Source organism: Moschus berezovskii, chromosome 20 (genome assembly GCF_049115385.1).
Source record: "Moschus berezovskii isolate FMDL1 chromosome 20, NW_MosBer_1.0, whole genome shotgun sequence".
Lineage (NCBI taxonomy): Eukaryota > Metazoa > Chordata > Mammalia > Artiodactyla > Moschidae > Moschus > Moschus berezovskii.
The window spans coordinates 59628348-59652496 of record NC_142479.1 but is presented as its reverse complement, the minus strand read 5'-3'; the positions used below and the strand labels follow the sequence as shown (position 1 = coordinate 59652496).

Genomic DNA, 24149 nt, shown 5'->3' with positions numbered 1-24149 from the left:
AGGATCATCTCCCCATTTCAAAATTCTTAAATGCTCTCATAACTTTCAGGACCTTTCAGAGGATGGACACAAAATTAGAGCAGCTGCAGGCCATCTGAGCACTAGGAGAGGGAGCCGAAGCCTACTACTGCTGCTTAGAGACCCATCCAGGCCTTCAGATGGGATCCGAGCTTTTTCAAGGATTTAGCAAACACCCCAGGGATGTTTTCCATGGCCTAAGTTCTCAGCAATAACAAACAGTTGCTGTTCACAGTGAGAACACAACACATCTGATGTGTGTACTGCTGCAGGCACTACGACCCCTGCCCACATGGAGCCTGCAACCTGCCTCGCTGGCCAGAGGCCAACCCTCACTCTTGCCACACTGCAGAGCCCTCAGTCCCATTTCTAAGCTGGAGCCACTACAGCCCAGACCAGAAGATGAGGGTCCCAGCATGTCCCCAGCACACTCACCACACATCTGCCTTCCTTCCGTAGCCCTCACCGCTGATCACCTCGGGGCTCATCCAGTAGGGAGTGCCAGTGACTGAGCGCATGCCCGTGCCAGACATGCAGATGGTTTGCAGGCGCTTGCTGGCCCCAAAGTCCCCCAGCTTCACATTCCCAGCAGAGTCTCGCAGGATGTTGGCTCCTAAGGCATGAAAGGGCAGAGGCTGCAGCCCTGGAACCCTGGCACTTGCTGCCATCCTCCTTCTGTCCCTCCCTCCCAATCCAAAGGGCTGCTGGGTAGGATGGGGGCCTTGTGAGCTGAAGTGGAACTGCACAGAGCAAACAGGCTAGTGGGGGTAGGCATCTGCCCTACAGCAGCGAACAGTCATCACCACAGCCAGCATCTGCAAAGCCCTTCGCTGTGCTTCCTCAAATCACTTAACTGATCTTCACACCAGTCCCCCAAGGAAGTCATTAGGGTTTACTTTTCAGAAAGTTCACAACAACCAGGTGGAGAGTCCCCGAGTTCCCAGGTCATGGGGAGCCCACAGCCTGCCCCGCTCACCCTTGATGTCCCGGTGAACAATCATGTTGCTGTGCAGGTAGGACATGCCTTCTAGTATCTGCCGGGTGTACTTCCGGGTCACGCTCTCTGTCAGAGCGCCGTAGGCCTTCAGCTGGTCTTTCACTGAACCCTAAAGCCACAGGAGTCAGAGGGGTCACTGCAGGAAGGCAGAGGGAAGGGGGCAAGGCTATTTCCAGCCCCCAGTGTTTAGCAAGGGAATGAGGTCCAGTCCGCATTGTGACAGGCCAGGCACTTGGCTAAGGGCTGTCAGGCAGTGGAGAAAAGTACAAGACAATCCTTCCCTCATACCAGGATGAACCAAACCCAGAAGGGAGGTCTGTGTGCTCCAGGTAAAGGCAGTACCTACTGGACAGTGCAGCTGCCCTGTAAGCCTCAGGTGAGGGGAGCCTGGGACAGTTCTCACCCCACACCATCACTGCAGCTAGACGCAGGGCCTGCTGACTCCATGTCCTGCCCCTGCCTCGCCTTTCCCCTGGAGCCTCTGGAGTCTCAGGTAACCAGACTCATGTCAAAGGGATCCCTCCTCCACAGCCCCAGTGCCATGACAGTCCCTCTCTTGCGTGTCCGCCTGTGTCACGCGGCACATACCCCTGGCATGTACTCCATGAAGATGGTCAGAGTCTTCTCGGCGCGGTCCCGCAGGCAGCCATAGTACTGCACTATGCGCTCATGCTGCAAGTTCTTCAGCAACTGGATCTCGCACTCCAGAGCACTCACCTCCTGGGAAGGGGCCCAGTGGTCACCGAGGCTTGCAGGCTTCAGTTCTACCTGCCTAGCATCAGCTCAGTTTGCCCTAGTCAGTGGCCTCAGAGGAGCCCATCTGCCATGGGAACTTCAGTTGGAGAAAAGGGGGAATGTTTCGACTGTCTGGCCCTTGCCCACAATGCTGGCTAAGCCATGGGATTGGGCACTCCCATACTGGAAGACAGCAGATGGTGGGGTGGGAGATGGGTTTGTGGGGGCAGCTCAGGAGTTCAGATAACTGCTGAATTTGTCCACTCAAACTGGAGTGAAGGCCACAGCCCAAGTTAAGCTCCAAAGATAGGCTCCTTCCTGGCTTGGGGGCTGAGAGAGAGTGGCATCTGTCTGCTGAGGTGGGTGGTGGGGGGCAGGAGCTGCTCGCTGTGGCACTGGCCATCCAAACCAGTCTGGGCGGCTAGGTACTTTGACACCAACCCATCTCTCCCTAGGACCTGGGTAGATGGTAAAGGAGCTTGGGAGGAAGAATGATGGGAGAAACAACCTGTAGCATCCCAAGCAATTAAGTCTGTGCAACAAGACAGGCATTTTGTTGGGAAGGAGGAACTGGAGCAGGCCGTAGGGAAGGCAGTACCTTGCTTGTCTCAGGACTGTCCGGGTCAAACTGCACCTGCTTGGAAGCAAGTTCTCGCCCTGTGTCCACATCATAGCACAAATAGACCCTGCCAAAGGCACCCTGGCCTAGGAGCTTCCCCCGGCGCCAATTGATGGGGGCACTGGGAGCTACAGGAGAACGAGAGGAAAGAGCATTAGAGTTCATGCACTTATTTCCCGACATCCTGCCTCATTGTCCGAAGGCCCAAGCTGCCCCTCACCTGGCATCATCACACCTAAGCACAGCATCTCCACCCTCACCTGGAACAGGCTCAGGGCCCTGGCCAGTCAGACCTCAAGGTCCACGCCCTGAGAAGCAGAGGACTGGCTAAAATCACGCTTAAATGCTTATCTGAACTGATTAAACACCTTTATACTTCCAAGGCCCCCAGATAGCTCATTATGTCCGGGATTAAGGAGATTGCTCTTCAATTTAAACATGGAGAAACTAAAGGCCAGAGAGGAGCAGCTCATCACACAACAGTGGAGTGAGGACTAAGGTCCAGAGGATCTGCTGCCCCCCCAGGCTCCTCCCCTGGGTACGGATGGGCCAGGGCAGCCCCCCGCCCTGAGCACCCCCAGGCAGGCCCCCCCCAGCCAGGGCGCACTGCTTACACTTGGTGGGCACGCCCCTCTCCTGCACGGAGAGGGCGTTCTCGCTGTCGGCGCTCCGCAGGCGCCCGCGGGCGTCCAGGTACTGTACCGCCAGGCCCAGGCTCTCGCCATTCGTGCTCAGGGAGCGGCTCGAGGGCACCAGGGTGAACAGGTTGCCTTGATGACGCCGTATTCGGGGAAACGTTCTTCTGCCTGAAGGGGTGCAGGGGCCAGAGCAGAGCAAGTCAGAACCCTGACCACAAGGCCAGATGTGCCAACCAGGTCATAATACGAGCTCCAGTCCATCCTCTCTTCCCTCCCTCCTGACTCTGCCCAGAATGGCTGATGTCTCAAGCATCCTGAGGATCAGGACAAAAGCAGGAATCAGCAAGCAGCCAAGGGGTTTAGGGAAACCCAGCCAAAGGGAAAGCACAGGGCTGGCCCTCATGCCCCACAACACCCGTGGGGCCAATCCATGGCTGCTCTCTGTTTTCCTTGGCATCGTAATCCTACACCTCTGTGGAAGCTCCATTCCGTTTGCTGCCTGAGGCAGAAGAGGGCAGTGGAGAGTTGGCACCTGGAGCATGCTGTGCCCTCAGACAAAGGACTGATTTCCTGGAGGCAGTATCCATCTACAATACCATCCTCCTCTTTTTAAAAAACCCTGACTCTACTGCCTCAAGCCTGGATGCAGTTCCTCAGAAATAAAGGAAATGTGGGGCCTGGGGTGCCTGGGCTGCCCGCTTCCAGTAGCTTTTCTTGGCAGAGCTCTTACCAGCCCTCCCGAGGTGGCCAGCAGGAGGCAGCGTGGAGGCACACTCACCATCATTGTAGTCCTTGTGGTGCACGGACACATGATAGCGCCGGGGGTAGGTTCCACCTTTGACCCCTTTGTCATAGAGCTGAGTTTCCCGATCTGAGGAAGAGAGAGCGGTCACTGGCTTCTCGGCAGGCCCAGGTGAGTGTTTCAGGTGAGCCTTCAGGTTACCTGAGACCTCAGAGCAGCAGGCCCCAGGAAGATTGAATACAGCCCTGGCTTCTCTTTCCCCTGAGCCATTCAGAGCAGACTGCCGGCAGCCCCGCCCAGACACCATGCAGTGCTCACCCACGCTCTGGAGAACTCACCCGAGAATTCCTGTCTGTTGTCTGGGAAGCTCTGGGCTCGGGACATTCGTGATTTCCGGAAGGATGGGCTAGAAAAACAAAATGAATCACACAGCAGACTTCAGGGTCCCTCCAAAGCAGCTCACTAGGTCAGAGGGCAGGATACCCAGACACACTGCTTTTTCTGATTCCTTCCCACACATGTCATTATATGGTAGGAAGCAGAGTTCAAGAGAAGCAGACCTTTCCTATGCTTCCTACTTTCTCTTCACTAGTCTGAGGCCCACATCTGACAGGACCCTGCATAATGAGGCCCTCCAGTGCTACCGATCTCCACTGTGGGGCAGAGTGCTGTATCTTACCCTTTCCTCCCACTCTGGTAACAGGAAGAATGCAAACGATCCCTTGCTCAGTGCAGTCATAAAAACAGTAATAACATCCAGGATCTTCCTTTCAGACTAATCACCACTATCCCCTCTTAGAGATATGGGAAACTGAGGAACAGAGAGGTTAATGGACTTGTCCAAAGCTATTTGACTAATATTTGGTGGAGTTGGGTCTATATGGCTCCAGGTCCCATGAAGGGAAGATGAAAGCTCTGACTTTCAGTTATGCTGGGCCCCAAGGAAGTAAGTCCAGGTCACTGAGTCCGACTCCCAAGGAGATGAAAACAAACCACTGGAGAGCCATAGGAAAAACTGAAGAATCAAGAGAGTCATCTTTACCAGCATCCACCTGAATGGTCCTTTTCTCTCATGTGTGAGTGCCTTTGGAGAAGATCAAAACTCAGAAACTCTCAAGGCAGTGGTGCAGGGACTGTCCTCTACTTCCCAACTGCCAGACTTTCTGTGTCCTCCCCTCCCCCACCAGCATGGCCACAAAACTCAGAAAGGAGTTCAAAGCCACAGTCAGTCCCTGTCCTGAGAGAGCCCTCAGTTTGCAGCAACCACTCTTGCACTTTTACCAGTGCCTTCTTGTTCTTCTGCTTGGAAAGCCTAAAATAAGGCTTCAAATTGGATGCCAACAAGCAACTGTGACTGTGTTCTATGACGCCTGGAGGGAGACCACACTCACCAGAGCACAGATCTGTTAGAAGAGACACAGTACAGATATGGCCAGGGTCACAAGGTGATTAACCGTGTGAGCAATTAATCAGTTCCACAAAGAGAAGAAAATCCTCCAAACTGTTCGGTAGCCTCTGAACACAGCCCTAAGCCCAGCCAGACATGGTCAAACTGTGCTCCTGGGCATGATGAGGTCAAGGAGAGAGACTGGCTGGATCAATGCCAAAGTTATCTCTAAACACCCCTGCTGACTGACAAACCAGCTCCACAGACTATGGGGTGTGTAAAGGACAGCACTTGTTTCCTCCCAAAGTGTAATAAGAACACAGCTGGTGCATAAGATTACACACCAAGTGGGCAGTGTGGTAAGCGAGGCAGTCTGGATTATTTTGTTTTCTGATTTTTATACCCCAGTTTCTTATTCCACCAGAAACACTTGGAGGAAAGAAAAAAATGAAAGTAAACCTACAGGTGATAATTCAATTTTGTCCCCAAAACACTGAAGGTCCACTGCTTCTCAGTCCAGACCTCAGCAATGAGGCCAGGGGTACAAGGGCAGCATGTATTATGTGGGAAGTCAAAATACATAAAAAGTGCTGGAAACAACAGAGCAAGCATTTATCCATGTGAGCTGCTATTATGACCTATTACATTCATCTAATTATACAAACAGAACATTCTCCTAGTGTTTGGAAAATTAAGGAGAGGACTCAGAATGCTAGCGAGAGGTTTCTTCCCCAAAAGCATGAGGCTCTAGCCTTGGGCCTGCAGATCAGTGTCTAGTTCAGGGACACACACCCTAGCTATTTCCTTAGCTCGTCAATTCCAAAAATGCCTGTGTACCAACTCCGAAACCAGCCACAGTCCCATACCTGTCTGCTGACCTGTCCAAGGACTGGCAGCTTCCCGATAAGGAGTTTTCAGCACTGCTCAGAGGATCCAGCATCTGCAAGGCAAGGCATACAGTAAAGCCCCAGCCCCAGCCCCAGCCAAGACCAGCAAAAGGTCCTTTTTTTTCCCCCAAAATATGAAAGTGCCCTTTCTCTGCCTGGGCAGTGGGAAGAATGGTTAGGCAGGTACCGTTCTCCCCCACAGTCTGAAAGGCAAGTTTCCAGGAGTGAGAAAAATGCCTGGTTGGCACCCCAAGGGGCTCTGCCAGGACAGCAAAGCAGAGACGCTGCTTCTCTGGTTGGCATTTTCTTGGCTCGTGAATGCTGGAGTCTGGTGCTAGAGACGGTACTACCCTGCAGAGGCTTCCAGTGTGTGTGGGTGGGACGGTGATGCTTCTGTTTACACTCCATAATTTATAATTTACCAAGACAAGGAGTGTGCTCGTCTCACAGATGAGCCACTGAAGGTCTGGAAAGGGGAGGAGTGTTGTCTGAAGTCATGAAACAGGTCAGTGCACCACTGGCACAGCATTCAAGCTTCCCGGTTCCGGGTTCCAGGCAGGGCCAACAGGCACCTATGTGAGCTGAAATGCTTCTCTGGCCCTTGCTCAAACGCAGTAACAAAAAGCCTTCAGATTAACTTTTTCTCCAACTGATCTCCCTTCATTCTGCCTGGGGGCAGGGGGCAATGAAGGGGTGTGTTCACTGTCGGAGAATTCATTATCTGAGATCCAAAGTCAAGCATTACATAGGGAAGCAGAGCATCAGAACTATGAAAATCCATGAACAACTTTCATAAAATTGGTTTCCAAGTCAAATGATCTCTTCCCATTTAATGCTGGAGACCATCTCACCCATAATTTCACCCGTATATTGTCATATGCGATTTTTTTAAACTGCCAATCAAGGCAAATTAATTGCAAAGTAAAATCCCCAAAATCTTGCTAAGGAGATAGGATTTCCCCAAGTGGATACAGCCAACATGGGAAAGAATTGCTCCCAATCCAGAAAGTACATACTTGGCAAAGTTAGATCAGATAACAGAAGAGAGAATGAGCAAGAATAACAACATGACAGGTGTAATGAAGGAGGAAGAATATCAAAGGTTCAAGAGAGGCCATTGGAAAACACACTGAACCCCATGAAGGTTTCTTTTTGAAAAAAAAAAAAAAAAAGGACCCTCTTTCAGGGACTTGCCCTGGTGGTCCTGTGGTTAAGACTCCGTGTTCCGTTGCACGGGGCATGGGTTCAGTCCCCAATGGAACTATCATCCCATATGCCGCTCAGCCAAAAGTAAACACCCTCTTTATGACAGTGCTGCAGAAGTCAAAGGGAAGGAAGTTATGCTGCGCTAGCAAAATTCTGTTAGAAAAATCAAGCCAAAAAAAAAAAAAAAACTAGCCTGAACCATGCTTTGTTCATTCTGAAAATTAGCAAATAGATGCAGCCATTACTCAAATCTGATTAAAGAAAAAATAAAACAAACTTATCTTAGTTTCACTTTTCAAGAAAGTCCCAGCTGGATATTCTTTCACTACATACCATGCTGTTTTTGTCTCTGTTGAGTAGATTTATCTTGAATGGCCCATTACCAGCAGCAATTCTCTTCCACTAAAGATGCGGGCACTGAGGAAGGACCGAGTCATTCCCTCACTGCCACCTTCCACGGCCTCTTCCTAAAGGCCTCTCCTCACTACTAGTCTAATACTCCCATGCCTTCCAGGGCCATGAAGGTAACATAAAGAAGTAAAAGGACCAGGATATAGGACCATGGGGAAGGATAGACAGCAAAGGCAATCAAACTCATTAACAACCTCTGAGGTTTTACACCCAAGTTACCCCTCGTACAGCTGATGTCCGGAAGCACTCTGGTTAGAGAAAAAGGAAAGGATGGTCAGTAAGATAACCAAGAGGGGACTCTGCAGATAAAAGTACTCTAGGTTTGTTCTAAACATAAATTTATCTGGAAGGCAGGACTACAGACGAGAGCAGAAGCAGTGTAAAAATGCTTCTCATCGCCTGTACAATTGAAACAACACTGGAAAAGTCATAAGAATTAGTTTTAGGAGAAGTTCTAAGAGTCAGTTTTTTTGGTAAAATCCCCCATATGTTGGTGCTGGCCTTCTACTGGATGCTTTTACCTTTAAGAAATTTCCCCTTTCAAGATCAAATTTCAAAAGTTTAGAAAACGAAATCTTTTTCTTTGCAGTCAAAGCTCATTGAAAAAACTTCAGAATGAAGCCAGAGATCTCATTCTTGCTGAGTTCACTAAGCCAAAGTGACATTTTCATCAAGTGAGCCACAAGTTTAAAAAGCTAACCATCAAAATGGGTAAGCTATTGTGGTGAACACACCCTAAGATGACCCCCCAAGCCCTCCTCCCCTCAGTGAGTCACAATCTTTCATAACCCCTTCACCTGAGTATAGGTAGAACTTGTAATTTGTTTCTAGTTGATAGATCATGGCAAAGTGGATGGCATATTCATTGCCATAATTGTGTTATACTACATGAGACTCCATCTTTGCAGACTGGAGCAAGAAAAACTCCTGGTAGCCTGGAAGTGAGAGGGCCACACTGCAGGGAACTACAGGTGGCTACCAAGAGCTCAGAGGGGCCCCTGGCTGACAGCCAGCAAGAAAATAGGGGCCACAATGCTACAACCACAAGACACTGACCAACAACCATGTGGACCTAGAAGGGAACCACAAGCTTCAGGAAGAAATACAGCCTGGCTGACACTTGATTGCAGCCTTGTGTGACCCTGAGCAGAGAACCCAACCAAGTTGTGCCTGTATCTTAGAGCCCAGGAAACTGCAAAATAATAAATGTCTGTTGTTTGTGCTTCTAAGCCTGTGGTTGTTTTATATAGCAACAGATAACTAATATAGTTGTCTTACTTCCCTGGTGGCACAGATGGTAAAGCATCTGCCTACAATGAGGGAGACCTGGGTTCGATCCCTGGGTCAGGGAAGATCCCCTGGAGAAGGAAATGGCAACCCACTCCAGTATTCTTGCCTGGAAAATCCCATGGATGGAGGATCCTGGTAGGATCTATGGGGTCGCTAAGAGTTGAACACGACTGAGCGACTTCACTTTCACTAACATAAAAGTTCACCCAAAGTAGCCAGTCCTACTTTGGACTGGTATATACCCTACCTTTCAGAAAGCAATAGCAAAACTAAAAGCTGATTTATGGAAAAGAAAAAAAAATCTGTGTGTTTAGGACTGGTCATATGTTAAAACTCTGCTGAAAGGACAGGTGGATTTTAAGGAAGTACACAAGCAGCAGAGTGGTGTTCGGCAGTTTGTGTGAGACCAGTCAGAGGACCACAGAAGAGGAAAAAGCTGTCAAACGCACGTCTAGCACCAAGGAGGCTAGGTAGCTTAGATCCTGTCTTTGGTGAAAGTGAAAGTCACTCAGTCATGCCTGACTCTTTGCGACCCCCATGGACTATACAGTCCATGGAATTCTCCAGACCAGAATACTGGAGAGGGTAGCCGTTCCCTTCTCCAGGGGATCTTCTCAACCCAGGGATCAAACCCAGGTCTCCCACATTTCAAGTGGATTCTTTTACCAGTTGAGCCACAAGGGAAGCCCAAGAATACTGGAGTGGGTAGCCTATCCTTTCCTCAATGGATCTTCCTGATCCAGGAATCAAACTGGGGTCCCCTGCATCGCAGGTGGATTCTTTACCAACTGAGCTATCAGGGAAGCCCTGTCTTTGGTAGGAATTGATATTTGGTCCTTAGAAAGGAAACATCTATACCTGGGCAGGCCTGGTTTACAAAAAAGCTACTGGATGGGACTCAAGTCCCTCACTTGCACGCCATGCCCACTGAGGATCCCCCATGATAGCCCTGGTCTGACACCTCCCAAGACACACACACTCTATATACAACCCAGACTATACTCACGCACTGCTCGCTGGTCTCCGGTATGAACTCCCCCTCGCTGTTGATGCTGGTGTAGGAGCCCTGCCGGGCGATGCGCTGCTGCCGCTCGGGCACATAGCCAGGGGGAGGTGAGCTTCGGCCGGGGTTCTGGGAGCCTAGAGCACAGAAACAAGACCCTTGACGGGACAGCCCAGGACCCACAGCCTGAGAGGTGCAGACACAGAGCCAGCTTGGACCCAGCGTCTGCTTGGTGGTGCAGAGCCCATTTGGCTCTCTGAACATCCTGGAAGAGAGGGCAGGCCTCCTCCTAGCAAAGTGCTGGGATTGAGGGAAACTTCCTGAACCAGGCAGCTTTTCCCCCTAATCCAAGGACCCCAAGAAGGAAGAAAACTCCTCAAGAGAAAATGGTGGTAGGCTTGCTCTTTGAAAGACAGTCTTTGAGGAGTTTAAAACTACTATTTTCAATGTCCTTCAAAGAAGTGATTCCTTCATTCTTCTACACAAAGTCAGTCATTCAGAATATATGGATCATTCAGTTTGTAGGGAAGATATTTTAATGAATTCAACACCAAGAGGAGTTGGTATTCCAATCTCTTGTTGGAAGCATCAACTCACACTCTCTCAGAAACACTTGGATTAGGTATCTCAGGTGGGAAGCACCTGTGACTCTCAGTAGCCTGGCTTCCCCACTTGACTCTAAAGTAGAGGCTAGAAACCAAACTGCTCTGAAAACATGTGTAGAATCATGCTGGATTTCCACTTTCAACACCTCACTCACAGCTACAAATTCTGAGATAAGGAGGTGCCTAAACCATGCCTTTCAAATGATCTCGAACAACCCATGGAAGAAAGAGTCTGCTCAAGCTTTCTAAGCCCTGGCAGAAATTGATGCTGCTCAGAGTAGAAATTTAGAGATACTGTGCCATCAACTAACAGAGCAAAGAAATCAGTCATTTTCTTTTTTTTTCCTGGTCACCCACACAGCATATGGGATCTTGGTTTCCTGACGAGGGATCAAACCCACACAACCTGTAGTGAAAGCATGGTCTTAACCACTGGACCACCAGGAAAGTCCTCCTTTTCTTTTTCATCCTCTGTTACTTTGCCTTTAACTCTCACAACACTCCTGCAGTGAAGGTGCACTATGTTCATCCACCATGTGCAGAAGGGGAAGCCAAGGCCCAAAGTTATATAGTGACTCAACGGTGGTGCTGCAGCCAGAAAGCGGCCTTTGTGACTCCCAGTAGAATTCAGGCAAGGCCATTTTGAGACCATAATTTATTTCCAGAAAGAGCAGGCATACCATTCAACACAGAGATGGAAAGCAAAACTTCTCCCCAAGCTGGCCAGGACATACATTCCCCTGAAGCAATCCAAACAGAGGACTTGGGGGGATTCCACCCATGGGGGAACGCAACTGCCTTTCTGCAAGGAGCAGGAGCGAGGCTAATATGGGGATTCCTCGACAGCACAAGAGAAACACAGGGCCACATTTTCCGTCACTCAGATTCAGAGCTGTTCTGTCCATGTTCACTTGTAAGCTGGATGCAAGATGCCCTCTGGCCAACGGAGGGCTCAAAGGCAATAACAAGATGGAGGTAAGAGGAAATCAAATAGGAATAAGAAAGCTACTCCATTTTTCAGAGGGTCAGATGTCAAAGATCCAGGCAGTCGGCCATTTCCCTCCCCACTGTACCATAAAATTCCAGTGTAACCATGGAAAAAAGATGGCTTTCTTAAGCCTTACCATGACCCAAAGCACAGTTCACTTTTTTAATACTTGGCTTACAAACATTAGCCAAGTGCCTGCTTCCCACTTCCAGCCTTGGATAACATTCTAGTAGCCCACAAGTCCTATGGAAATCCAATCCCTATGTTGGCAACAATTTGTCAGCAGCAGAAGCAACCTAAAGAGGTGAGCAAGGTATAGTGAGAAAAGCCTAAGCTTGAAAATCAGATGTGCAGAGGGTCAGAGCAGGCTTTGTCACTCATTAGCTGAATGATTTAAACTCTCATCTAAATTTCCTCACTTATGAAAATGAGAACTATCTACCTTATTACCTTTTTTGGAATTATAAATGAAATGTGGTAGCACAGGTACATACCTACATGCTAGAATTCCATCTGCTTCCTTCATTATATGCGGAGGACATAACGGGTTAGACTCAACATACATTCTGCCCTTCCAGGGTGCCTCCCTGTACTTCAGAAGTTAATCAGCTAGAAGCTATTAATTTTAAGATCTCCTTTAGGTTCAGCCAGTCGATGCATTTGTGTAGATTTAGATGGCTTCCTGAAATTCCTGCTGTTTCTGGGCATAATCCCAGAAGCCTTGGTTTTTCAGGTGCAGTATTAGCAGAGGCCTCACCTGTGGTTCCCAGTTCTCCTGATGTCAAGACACAGGTGCACAGATCCCCGTGTAAGTGGTGTGCGGACAAGGCAGAGAGGCCCTGATTCTGGATCTGGTGCTTTCCTCATTACAGGAGGAAGAGGAGCTCTGTAGCACTTTTAGACTTATTGAGTCTGTTTCTCACTCTGTGATTTTATAACCCAGAATGTGCTTTAAATGCCTTCTTCCTGAAACCAGTCAGAGTGGATTCTGTTCTGTGCAACTCAACCCTGACCAATATATTCTGGAGTGAAAAGGAATTAACATATTTGACCTAAAACAAACAAAAGATGTCTCTTATGATTAGAGAGAAAGAAAAACTCTTATTTACTGATGAAATCCCACACACTGGTCCAAACTATTCCAAGACAGGCTGAAGCACCCTCAGTCTGTCACACAGAGTGTCTAGGGTGAGACCTCCTGGGACAAAAGATCCATGGCCCCTTGATACCCATTCTCTCTCCTCCACCAGCTACTGAACTCTCCCCTGGTTCTTCAGGTGGGATGGGACTAGTTCACATGAAGCCAGCACTACAGACCCAGGAGGGGCTGGGGGAAAACAGCAGAGGGTTTCTGAGCTTTTATTTCCAGCCAGAGACTTTCACTTTTTCCAATACACATTGCTGCCTGCTGAGAGCCAGCCTTGTTATCTGATGGGCAGTGGGCCAGGGGCTATTGTGCACAGGCCCACAGCTTGGGGCAGGAAAGGGAAGTCTCCCCAAACCAATGGCTATCAGAGGAAGTGAATGGAAAAATCAGGAGTTGGCAGAACTGCTCCAGAGCATTTTCAGTTTTGTTTTTATCTTCATTTCAGAAATTAGGGGCTAATGACACACACAACAGCCGCTGAGGATGAGTGAGATAGGGACCAGAGCAGGACAAGATACTGACCACAGAGACTCACTGATGCTCACGTGTTTACCAGTGGGACTGCAGCGAGCCAGGCAGCATGAGCACAGTGCCATGCCCAGGTCCCAGCGGGCGCGGCAGGGAAAATGGCTTCTCTGGGCCACCCTCCCCTGGCACTCCAGCCTGCTCCTGCTCTAGTCTCATCAGGCCACTCGTGCCAAGGGGTCCCCTGTCATTACCAGCTGAAGCAAAAGAACGGACTGATAATCCTGTGTTCAGGGTGGCCGCAGCTTCCCACGAAGCCTCTCTATACAGGGGTTCAGGCTGTCAGCTGGCCACATTCCTCCTTGATCCAGGGCAGCAGAGCTGGAGCAAAACTCTTACCCCAGGATATGGCTCAGTCTTTTGCTCTGTTCTTTGACTCAAAGCTGAAAGAGAGGCTCCCAGACTTGAGCCCTTCTCATAGGAGACTCCTGTCAGGAAGCTGATGCAGTCAGGAAGTTGCCTCCACAGGGAGTTCTAGGGCTCTGGGTCAGTGTTAATGTGCAGGTCACTACAAGTACAAAGAAAGAGCTGTTTCTGGCCATCAACTATTTTCTCTAAACCCGGTTCTCTCTTGGGGGGCTGATGAGGGGAGGAATCCAGTCTCTTTTTTCTTCATCAATGGAAAATCTTAACCAATATATCCCCATTTCCTCACACTGGACCAGGCTGTACATAACAGAGCTTCTCGACATTGTCATCCCATAAGACCCTGAGAACATCCTGTGTTTCAGTTTTCAAACCTCCCATTTTATCTTGAAGTTGCTACTACTACTACACAGTTTCTGGTCTCATCTAGTATTGCAGAAATTTAAGCAAGGAGTAAAAACCTGTGGAAGTGAAGGAAGCTGACCATTTTGTTTCTGTGTTTGTGGTCACTGACTCTGCAGTTCACTCTTGCAGATCTGTACCAGGGCTGGAGGTCCGCACTATGTGCGGTTCTCTAACTCGTTATTTTCCAGGTGTCACTATAAGGCATCTCATCCTTTCAACACTCCTGTTTTTCCACCTCTCCTCTCTAAGGACGAGGGCTGCCTTCCTCCTTACCCAGGCACTATAAGCCCTCTGCCTGGACTCCCCTGTTGACTCCCAGCAGGATCCCAGGGAACCCTAGGGTCCCCTCTTCACCGCCTCCAATCTCCTTTTCAGCTGTCTCTGTGCCTCCTTCATAAACAAGCTCAGATCTCTAGCCTAAAAATAGCCTGACCTTATTTCTGCCACTCCCTTAAGCCACTAGACCACCTCTATTTTTTCTTTCACGGCCAAACCCTTTGAAAAAGAACTGATTGCCTCTACTCATCAGCTACCCATTCCTGAGGGGTTGCAATCTGGCTTGCCCACTGCAGGTCGCAGTGGCAAGAAGAGGTGCAAAATGGAATGAGAACAGAGACAAAGGCACTTAAGGTGCACTGAGCCAAATGAGAGTCAGATGTGGCAGGGATGGGTCCTTTACTTGAGGGCTTAAGGGCATCGCCTGATGTATTATGGAAGAAACAGTGCTCGAGCTCTCAAAGGTGGGTAGAATCTCCAAGAGGCAAGGACACAAAGAAGGGTGTCTTCACATAGGGAAATTCCATTTGCCTTGTCTGGAGATCTTCTCCGGGGGTCTCTCTTTTAGATTAACAGATTATCTAATAGGTTTTATTTTTGGTTTCGGATGGTTTGTTTTTGTTGGTTTTTTTTTTAAAGCTAACTGGATTGAAAAAAATTCAAGGTATGTATATTATGATGGGAAAAAACCAAAGGTGAACATGATAGCTGGTTTCAAGCATCTGAAAAACTGTCATATGAAAGATGTTATCTGTGCTGCTCAAGAGAGCAGTACTAGAGTCGATGGGTAAAGTGAGAGAAGGCAGAATCTCAACTCAAAATAAGGACTAATCTCAAATAAAGTTGTCTCAAATTGGATTGGGCTTCGCTGCACTTCCTCATTATTGAAAATGCTGCAGTGGGAGCTGAATGACCTGCATGCTCAGTCTTCCGCTCAATACTCACAGGTATGTTAACGCTGGTGGGGAAGGAAGGCCAAGAGCCCCTCCTGTTGGTGGGGGTTGCATCACTAAGGCTTCTCATTTGATCCCATTTGCATGGCTAGGACTTCTCTTATCCCTCATGCTTAAATCCTAACTCCTCTTCTTTCTATTTCCTTCTATTCCAGAAGGCTCTACCCCATAGCAGCAAAGCAAGCAATCAGATGTGTGGATGAAAATGACAAGTTTTTACTCTTGGTTTGTCCTTTCCAACCTGGTTGGCGCCATGGAGGGCCTCCTTCCTAACCTGGCACACTCTCCCTCCTACTTCTCTGGTCATTCCTTTCCTGTGTCCTCCACAGGTTCATCGTCCTCTAACTGGCCACTGTCTGGATTTCTAAGGCTCAGTCCTAGGTCCTCTTCTTTTCTCACTCTAGAGTCTGTTTAGAAACTCTCATCTGGGCCTATGGCTTCAACTTGGTAACATCCATTTTTCTCCTCTACCCCTGGTTTTCTCCCCTTTGAGCTAGAGATTTGCAGCGTTAGCTGCCCATCTGCTGTCTTCTCTTAGCTGAGTCAAATCAATCTCCAATTCAACCTGCCTAAAATGTCATGCCCTTCCCAGCACCTGAAACCAGACTCACTTCTAATCTCTGTCTTGGTGAAAGGCACTGCCAGATATCCATAAACCAGTAACTTACCATCCTGCTCTCTCAACACCTGAAAATGCAATCCAATACCACAGTGGTTCTTAACCCTACTGATCTTAGAACCCTTTTTCACTTCTAAAATTGAGGACACCAAAGATTTTTATTTATGGGGGTTATAACCAGTTGATATTCACTGTATTAGAAATTTACGGTCAAAAAGTTTAAAACACACTGATACACAAGCACACATTCCATTAGCCACAGAGCAATGATATTACCCCAAGCAGGTAACCTCTGGAAAAGTCCTCTATTTGTGAGAGAAAGAGTGAAAAGCCGATCAATGTCTCAGCATTATCATGACAATAGTTCTGACCTTGCAGATCCTAAATGGATCTCAGTGAGCACCCCACCATCTCCCCAGACCACAATGTCATGTTCTAATGGTTTTACCTTCTAAATGTCTCAAATCCACCTGGTCCTTCCTCTTTACCTTCCGTCACTAGTCTAATCCACGTTTCTGTCTTCTTTCACCTGGACCACCACATAGGCTAATATGGCTTTCCCTTGGAGCCGTGCTTGCCCCTCTTGGATCGGCTCTCCACCCCTTATGTAGCTAGAGAAATCTTTTCAAAATAAAAATCCAAATACGTCACCCATTCCTCTTCACTTAAAAATCCTAAAGTGGATTTTTCACTGCCTTCAACACAGGATTGAAATCTACCTGACAGTCCACAAGGCTGTGGCCCTCCTCCTCAGCCTCAGCTCATCCTCCTTGCCGTGTTCTCAGCTCTCCAGTCCTCAGGGCTTCCTTCTGTTTCTGAAACACATGGCACTCCCCTTTTTGTGAGGCCTCTGCAAGCAAAGCCAGGAACTCTCCTCCCTGTCCTTTTGAATAACTCCCATTCATGCTCTAGGTCACAGCCTAAGGCTTCACTGGCCCAGAAATCAGGTCATATCCTTCAGGTATATGTGCTCACACCACCACACACCTTTTGGTCACAGCCTATAATCAGAGCTGAATTACGTCACGACAAGTGAGATCGGCCCTCCTACAGGTACATAAGGGCCACAGGAACTCGAACTGTGTTTTTGATTTCCATGATTCTGGCACACAGCAGATACTCTAGGTAATTATTTCCTAAATGAACAAATGAGTAAAAATGCAGTTTGACAGGGAGAGAGATACCAGAAGATAAAGTGATAAGCATTAGAACAGAGATGGGTACCAGGGGTCACCACTCCCAGCAGCTGCCCACTGCCCACAGAGTGAGTCCATGTGCAGTTGAGGCTCCTTGGTCACGGCAGACATCCTTTCTCATCCTTCTCTACTTCTCCTTCAAATACATCAGCCCAGTCAGAAGGGTACATGGGATCTCCACCAGCAGATCACTGAAATGCCCTCTTCCCTCATCCTGGCCTATGGAAATCCTCCATAACCTCTAAAATTCCAGCTCACACTGGATGCACATCCCAGGTCATTCTAGTCAGACATAGCCTCTGCCACATCCCAGCTTTATGAGTCTCTCTCATAATCCAGAACCACCTGGTGTTCTCAGAAGTCATCATCTTCTTTGGTGATCGTGCCTGGCAAATGCCCCTTTCTGTGCCCGGAATATCTGTCTACATTTCATGCTCAGTAAATCTTCCCCTCATTTGTCATCTCTGATGTTCCCTCTCTTTTGTGAAAGCAAAGTCCTGGGCGGAGCTGATTCTCCCTCCTGCGTCCCAACACCACCCTCGGCCTTCCAGGTGCCTCCACTGTAGTCCCCACACCAGCCTAGAGCCTGGGATATAGTGCTGGCTGAAGGGAGAAACCCAGGATCTCTGAATGCTGGTAGGCTGTGTTGCCCACTCTTCATATAGACAGGAACTCATTTGTAGAAATTTTACTCCTCAGCACTCTCAGACAAGGAAATTCCAAATGGGGCCCCTACAACAATGGCCAACCATTTAGCCCCCACCTCCACACACATGTCACAGGCACTTGCTTAGGAGCAGGAGGCCAGATCACTGCCCAGCACTAGTACTCACTGCTTCCTCCACAAAGGAGCGGTGCTGCCCCCTCCAGCCCCTTGGTCTCTACAAGGGCTCTAGAACCAGGCCAAACTAGCAGAGATACCCAGGTTCCAGGACACCTGGATTCCAGGGCCAGAGATGCTCTGGATAAGGTCTCCCTGCTGGGGTACTGGCTCTCCCCTCAACCAGCTTACTGTAAACATACCCACCAATCATCCACAAGGCTATGGAAATATGAAATGCATATACGGACTTCCAGTTTTGCAACACTTACTACCAGAGCTTGCTTGGGTTCCAGAAATTACCGTGTGAGGCAGAGTCAGTGCCTCAGCAGCACAATCTTTCTGCTGCTCCCTGGGGAGGTTTCTCATTCCCACGCAAGCTGCATGACAGGACTGATGCTCAGAATGCAGCCCCCTACCCTGCCCCACTCCGCCACCAGCTCAGCTCCAGATCTCCAGAGAGCAGTTCACTTTGATGCAATTCTACCTGCCCAGAGAGAACCTATATGGACAGCAGCAGGGGTTCCAGCAACATCAGGGCATCAACCTCAATGCAAATGCTGACAAGGCCGGACTTCCCCCTTGAAACAAATTGCACAATTCAAAAATAGAGTTTTCACCTCAAATGTGGAAAAAGGGATCCAGAGCAAAACTGGACTGCCTGGTGTAATGCACAGATTTGATTTAAATATCTTTCCCAGGAAGGCCTGGCAGCAGCTACATATCTTTTTTACTAATGAGCCAACTGTATATACTACGTCAATAGTTTTCTGTCCTCCCAGACAACTTAGATGCTCCAGGAGTTTTGTTGGTCTGCATCTTCCATGAAGTATCAGAACTCCTCAGGAACCATAAGTAAGAGGCTTGATATCAAAACTCAAACTTGGACCTGACTTCTAACCCCACAAGTCCCCAGGCTTTTGGGGAAAAGTATGGTCAGAAGTGAGGGTCCACTGCCACTGAAGGTCCTCAAGCAGATGCTTGAGATCACTTTTTTGGGGCTGTTGAAAAGGACCTGATTACCCCACCACAGCATGACAGCATTAAGGGTCAGGACTCCATCCCAATCATATCACTATTTCTCTTCCCCAAAGACAGGCATGGAAGATTATTCCAAACAGCATAGCAGTCAATAATGTTTGATGATTGTTTTTTAATTAATAATTATTTTTTAAAAGAATAATTTTAAAAAAACATAGGCAGATAGATAAGAGGAAAAAAGGGGATGAGATACTCACTGACAGAGAGGTGCCTGCTCCTGGACTCAGGGGGCTGGTAGATGGTATTTACATCTCCCACAGACTGGGAAGCTTTGATTCGCACTTGCCTGGACACCCCGGAGTGGGGAGAGGAACTGGTCTGCAAGATAAGAGGAAAAAGGCTGAGCTCACTAAGGAGGCAGGCTGAGAAATGTCTCCTCGCCCCTCCCTGGAACTCACCGTGCTCTCAGCCACCTTAATGCTGTCAGTGCATGAGCTTCTCAGCTTTCCCTCAAACCTCACTCCTCAATCAGATTTGGCCCATCGATATTTGCTCAATGTCATTTCACAGTTTCACTGATAGAGAGCACCGATACCCAGTGCTCCAGTGTAATAGGTGATGACCCAGACACACAGGAATACCAGGCATTCCTGTAGTAATGTGCCAAACAGAAAACAGCTGTAAATATCCTCTCATAAAACTCTCTGAAGGGTTGGGGAGAATAGCAGGGAAAGCAGATTATCTCAGTAGCAAGATCACCTGTTGCGTGGGGGTTCAGCATGGAAAATGATGGCCACCTCTGCACCAAAAACTCTGGCTGATAAAACATTTTAAAAATAACGTGATATGCTTCTTCTTCCCCCATCATCATTGCTCCCTGAAAATTAGGGTACAACGAGCTTGGCTACTTCATGTTCCTGGAGTTTACGTGTGAACCATCTTGGGACTGTGTTCATCTCAGAAAAACTATCACAGGTACCATGCTACCAGAGGTCAAGGACTTCCGGACAGGGTCAGCAGCCTTGCTACATCCACCCCACTTTGCACTGACTCAGTTGGGCCACGAGGTGAGCCCTAGAGAGAAAACAAAGCAATAAAGGGGGGCCTTGCATGAGAAAATTTACAACTGAAGCCTGAAAGGGAGCAAGTGATGTCAGGCTGTGCTCATAAGTAAGAGAGCGCTATGGAGTGGGAGCTCAGAATTTACAAATAACTTGGGTCAAAATTTCTACTTGTTTTTCTTTTTCTCTCTCTTTCTCTCTCTCACACACACCTCCCATAAGTAAAAAAAAAAAAAGTGCGACCAAAACAAACTCTATCCTGTCCTCCAGGAAAAAGGCTTCCCGCGCGTGCTCAGGGGTAGGTCCAACTGCCAAGCAGCCTCCTCTGGTCTCCCTACACCAGACCTGATCACATGCCAGCTGTCCTGCTCTAACGGGAAGTCAGAACCAAGGGGAAGTGAGTGTTCTTGCTGAAGCCTCCGATGTGCAATAGCTCTCCGCCAAGGGTCAGAAAGGAAAAAACAATCAAAGCCACACGCTGGGGAAGCAGGTCAGTGAGGGGCACGGAAAGGCTACAGTCCTGCAGTCAGAAAGAGAAGAGCTGTGCTGAGCACCTCAAGGACACCTGCTGGGACACAGGGCCTGACACAGACTGGGAACTCCATACATCTTGGCAACACGATCTGAAATTACCGAGGAATATAAATTCTAATCTCTCAATTTTCAAATCTAAAAGCTGAGACAGGAAATGAGGTTCAAAAGCCGGCACAAGCATAGGTTTCTAAGAAGAAAGGCTGACTGTGACACCAAGTTGGAAAACAGATGAAGGGAATCAGCGAAAGTTTCCGAGCAGGGCTTCTCACATTGCCACGTCCACACAAATCGCCTGGGACTTTGTTCAAATTCAAGATTCTGATTCAGGAGGTCTGGGATGAGACTGAGGATCTGCATTTCTAACCAGCTTTCAGGTGACGTTGATGAGGTGGTACATGAACCACACTCAGAGCAGTGAGGTCCTGGGAGGTGAGTCATATTTGGTTTAAGGCAGTGGTTCTCAGCCCCATCTACCCAGCAGAACTGCCTGCGGGGTTTTTTAACACCTCAGACCAACTACAGCAGACTCTTGAGGGTAAGGCCCAAGGACTGGTATTTTTAAAATCTCCCCCAAGTGTTGGTATAATATTTGGTCAAGTTCAGAAGACCCTGATTTTAGGAATGACAAGAGAATGACATGGTAAACAAAAATGAGGTTGATGCAGGGATTCAAGGAACCTGGAACAAGACCTAGAAGTGGGAAGGAGAGGGAAGAAGGTGGGACTAGGAAAAAATGAAAGTGCCTGTAGAGAGTGAAAGGTGTCCCAGTGGGTGCAAAGTGTGTAGCTGGCAGAACATTCTAGAGACAGCAAATAGAAGGCACCCGACCATCTGTGAAAACCTCACTGAAAGACGCTGTGGGTAGCAGCGTGCACAAAGACTGCAGTCACTGGGAACTAGGAGATCAGCAAACAAAAGATTATAAAAGTTGACCCACGAATTATCTTGATAAAAGATTCGGTGGTATCAGATAAAAGGAGCAGTTGAACTCAATGATGCAGGGGGATAAAAGGGGTATCCATGTGTTTGGTTTAGTTTCGTTCATGGAAACGTGAGCTGAGAAGTGGCTCTCTGGATCTCAGTGGTCCTCTGTTTCAATGGTGGCACCAAGAGATATTTGCATGGAAGACCATGATAGTTAGGATCACTGTGGGAGCATCCAGATTATTTAATAAATTCACACACATGAATTTATTAAAAGTCTGAAAAAAATCTGCTTTGAAGCTATACAACTTGAATAAAGGATGACATGTTTATGTTTCTTATACAAATTCTTATTTCTTTTTTGTTCTCTGATAATCCTGGTACTCAAGGGGTTCATTCAAATTGAGATGAGGTGAATAAATCTGTGCTTTTATTGTCCCCACTCTTCAGTGCTACACAGACTTTGCCTAAAGGTATGCATGCTTCAGCTCCCTTTCCTGACTAAAGAGTTCCAGGCATTTTAGGCTGTTCACGTATAAAACTGATCCCGACTTCATAAAAATTTGTCTTGTCTTGGACCTTTCTTAGCTCAGTTCCCTTCTAAGTTGAGGAAGGAAGAAAAGGGGGAGAGAATGGCAGAGGAAAGGCTAAAATCTGTCATAGAAAGAGCAATAAAAAAGGAATCCATAGAGAAGAGGCAGTACATTTAAAAACAAGAATGAGAAGGGAAGTAAAGGTTTAGATGGTAACAAAAGGTTAATGATGTGATAGGCAGCTAAAATTGAAGGAAACTATAGAGAAAAAAGTGGCTGACAGTGATCATCAAGAGGGAATGAAGATCGGGGTGATGTGGTGTCCTGAAGAAGTGTATGCAGAGTGTGATCTACGGGCTGGTGCCAGGCTCCAACCTGTGGTGAACCAGTCCTCTACAATTTAAGTACTGAAATGAAGAGTAACTTGCTAATAAACACTTTGGTAACAACTTGGCAGAGTAATTTACGCCTATTGAATCTAACAATAAAAATTGTGGACTTGTGTTTTGTATGTCTCTAGTTAATTTTTCCACTTTTCAGTTTTTGTGTTTTTTAAAAAGAACTGGTCTGTGACAGATTGGAAACTAGAAGAACAAAAGTGAGATTTCATCACAAACAGAGAAGCACTCTTCTAAAGGTAGGACACCTGAGCACATAGCAATTTTGGATCATGATACCTCTGTTTACAAAGAAGCCTGAAGTCTAGTTGAGGAAGTCCCCAAGGAAAGATTTCATCACCACCAATACTACTGTTAGTCTTAAATGTAAATCTTTATAAATGCCAAAAAATAGGAGCAGCTTAAGTATTCTAACAGTAGCAAAACTGGTTACTGAATAAAATTATGGTATATCCACTCAAGGGACTTCTGCATCCTTATAAATTATAATCATGAAGACTGTATATTAACAGAAAAATGTACATGACAATAAGTGAAAAATTAAATTAGAAAACTGTATAAACACCATGACAACACTTAAAGTGTGTATACATATAGCCAAAGAGAAACATATACAAAAATCAATCAATGTGTTTTGGTGCTAGAATTATGTAAGACAATCCTTTTTTATTATTTTAACTTTACAATAAGTTACACTGACTTTATAATTTTTTAAATATACATCCTTAGAGAGGCATCAATATGGCATTTATTTCATACAACATCTAATGTAATGCCATGAGTGTCAGAGATCAGATGGTCATCTTTCATACAGCTCTGGCTGCTGTAGCAGCACCTGCAGCTGAGTGCACCCTTTGATGGATGCGGAGGCAAATGTATAGAACCAGTTGTCTGAAGCTTCTCATCAGGGGAGTGGAGGGATCACCATCAGGGTTGCTGGCTCCCAGTTAAACCATCACATCATTAAATTTCAATTTCAGCTTCTTCTGTAAAGAAGAGGTTTGCTAAATATGGTCTCTACTTGACTCTTGCTAACATTTCAAGTAGTCACTGTTGCTCTCTTAGGAAGACGGGTTCCAGAACAATAAGATACAGCTCCAGTTCTCAAGGACCTTACAATCTTTTGGGATAAAATTTACAAATACGCAACAACTTTAGGGCAACTGCTAAGCAACCTATAATCTAGTGTGCAAATTCTATCCAAAGACTAAAGGAAAGGGGAATAATCAATATGGTCTCAGTCAAAAATACTGACCAAACTGTAGCAGGTAAATCAAGCTAGAACCTAAAAAAAGGCTGACAACCATGGTCTGGCAAAAAGGAAAAAGAAAGAACTGCAGAAGACGGGAAGCATGTTGAAGAACTTGGAAAGATGCGAGTGGGGAGCTGAAAGAAGGACAGTTAGTGAAAACCCTTGGGGGCTAGGCTACATTTAGATCTTACATGATGGGCAACGAGGAAGGACCACAAGGAGAAGGTGAGTAACTTGAACAGAGAAATGAAGGAAGAAAGTTTATATTTTACTTCAGAATACTTCCAAAAATATGTCCAGAAAAAAAAAGACACTGGGAAAGAGAAGACCAGTCCTCATGCTCAAGGACACTTCTGTAATATTAGAAAAAATATTCTTTATTCTAAGGCTTCCTAACTACATTCTTCTGTGTCTTTCCCTCATCAACAGACATTCTAAAGTCTCTTTAAAAATAAAGCACTATTCCCTCTAATTTTGGCCAGTATAGGTCATCCACAATTCTCAGGTAGGAACGTTAGCTGTCCATAGTTGGCTGTTTTCAAGCATACAGAAAGGAAAGAACACCAAAGAAACCTTCAGGGACATGTATGTGAAGAAAACTGGTAGAGGAATCAGACAGAAGACAGATACAGA

At 47.2% G+C, this 24149-nt stretch overlaps 1 protein-coding gene across 4 annotated transcripts in view; it reads right to left on the bottom strand.

The window, feature by feature from the left end:
• MAP3K3 (mitogen-activated protein kinase kinase kinase 3) overlaps positions 1-24149 on the bottom strand; it is a 58992-nt gene that overhangs the window by 3364 nt on the left and 31479 nt on the right. For 2 of the 4 annotated variants that reach the window (XM_055408180.2, XM_055408182.2), the window contains 10 exons: positions 19072-19192; positions 9937-10070; positions 6003-6076; positions 4088-4155; positions 3786-3878; positions 2984-3175; positions 2349-2497; positions 1604-1735; positions 995-1124; positions 454-631 (listed from right to left, as the gene is read on the bottom strand). In XM_055408180.2, the coding sequence (XP_055264155.1) occupies positions 454-631; positions 995-1124; positions 1604-1735; positions 2349-2497; positions 2984-3175; positions 3786-3878; positions 4088-4155; positions 6003-6076; positions 9937-10070; positions 19072-19192 (1271 nt within the window). The remainder of the gene's footprint in view (positions 1-453; positions 632-994; positions 1125-1603; positions 1736-2348; positions 2498-2983; positions 3176-3785; positions 3879-4087; positions 4156-6002; positions 6077-9936; positions 10071-19071; positions 19193-24149) is intronic. The other 2 variants (XM_055408181.2, XM_055408183.2) reach the window with 1 other exon arrangement.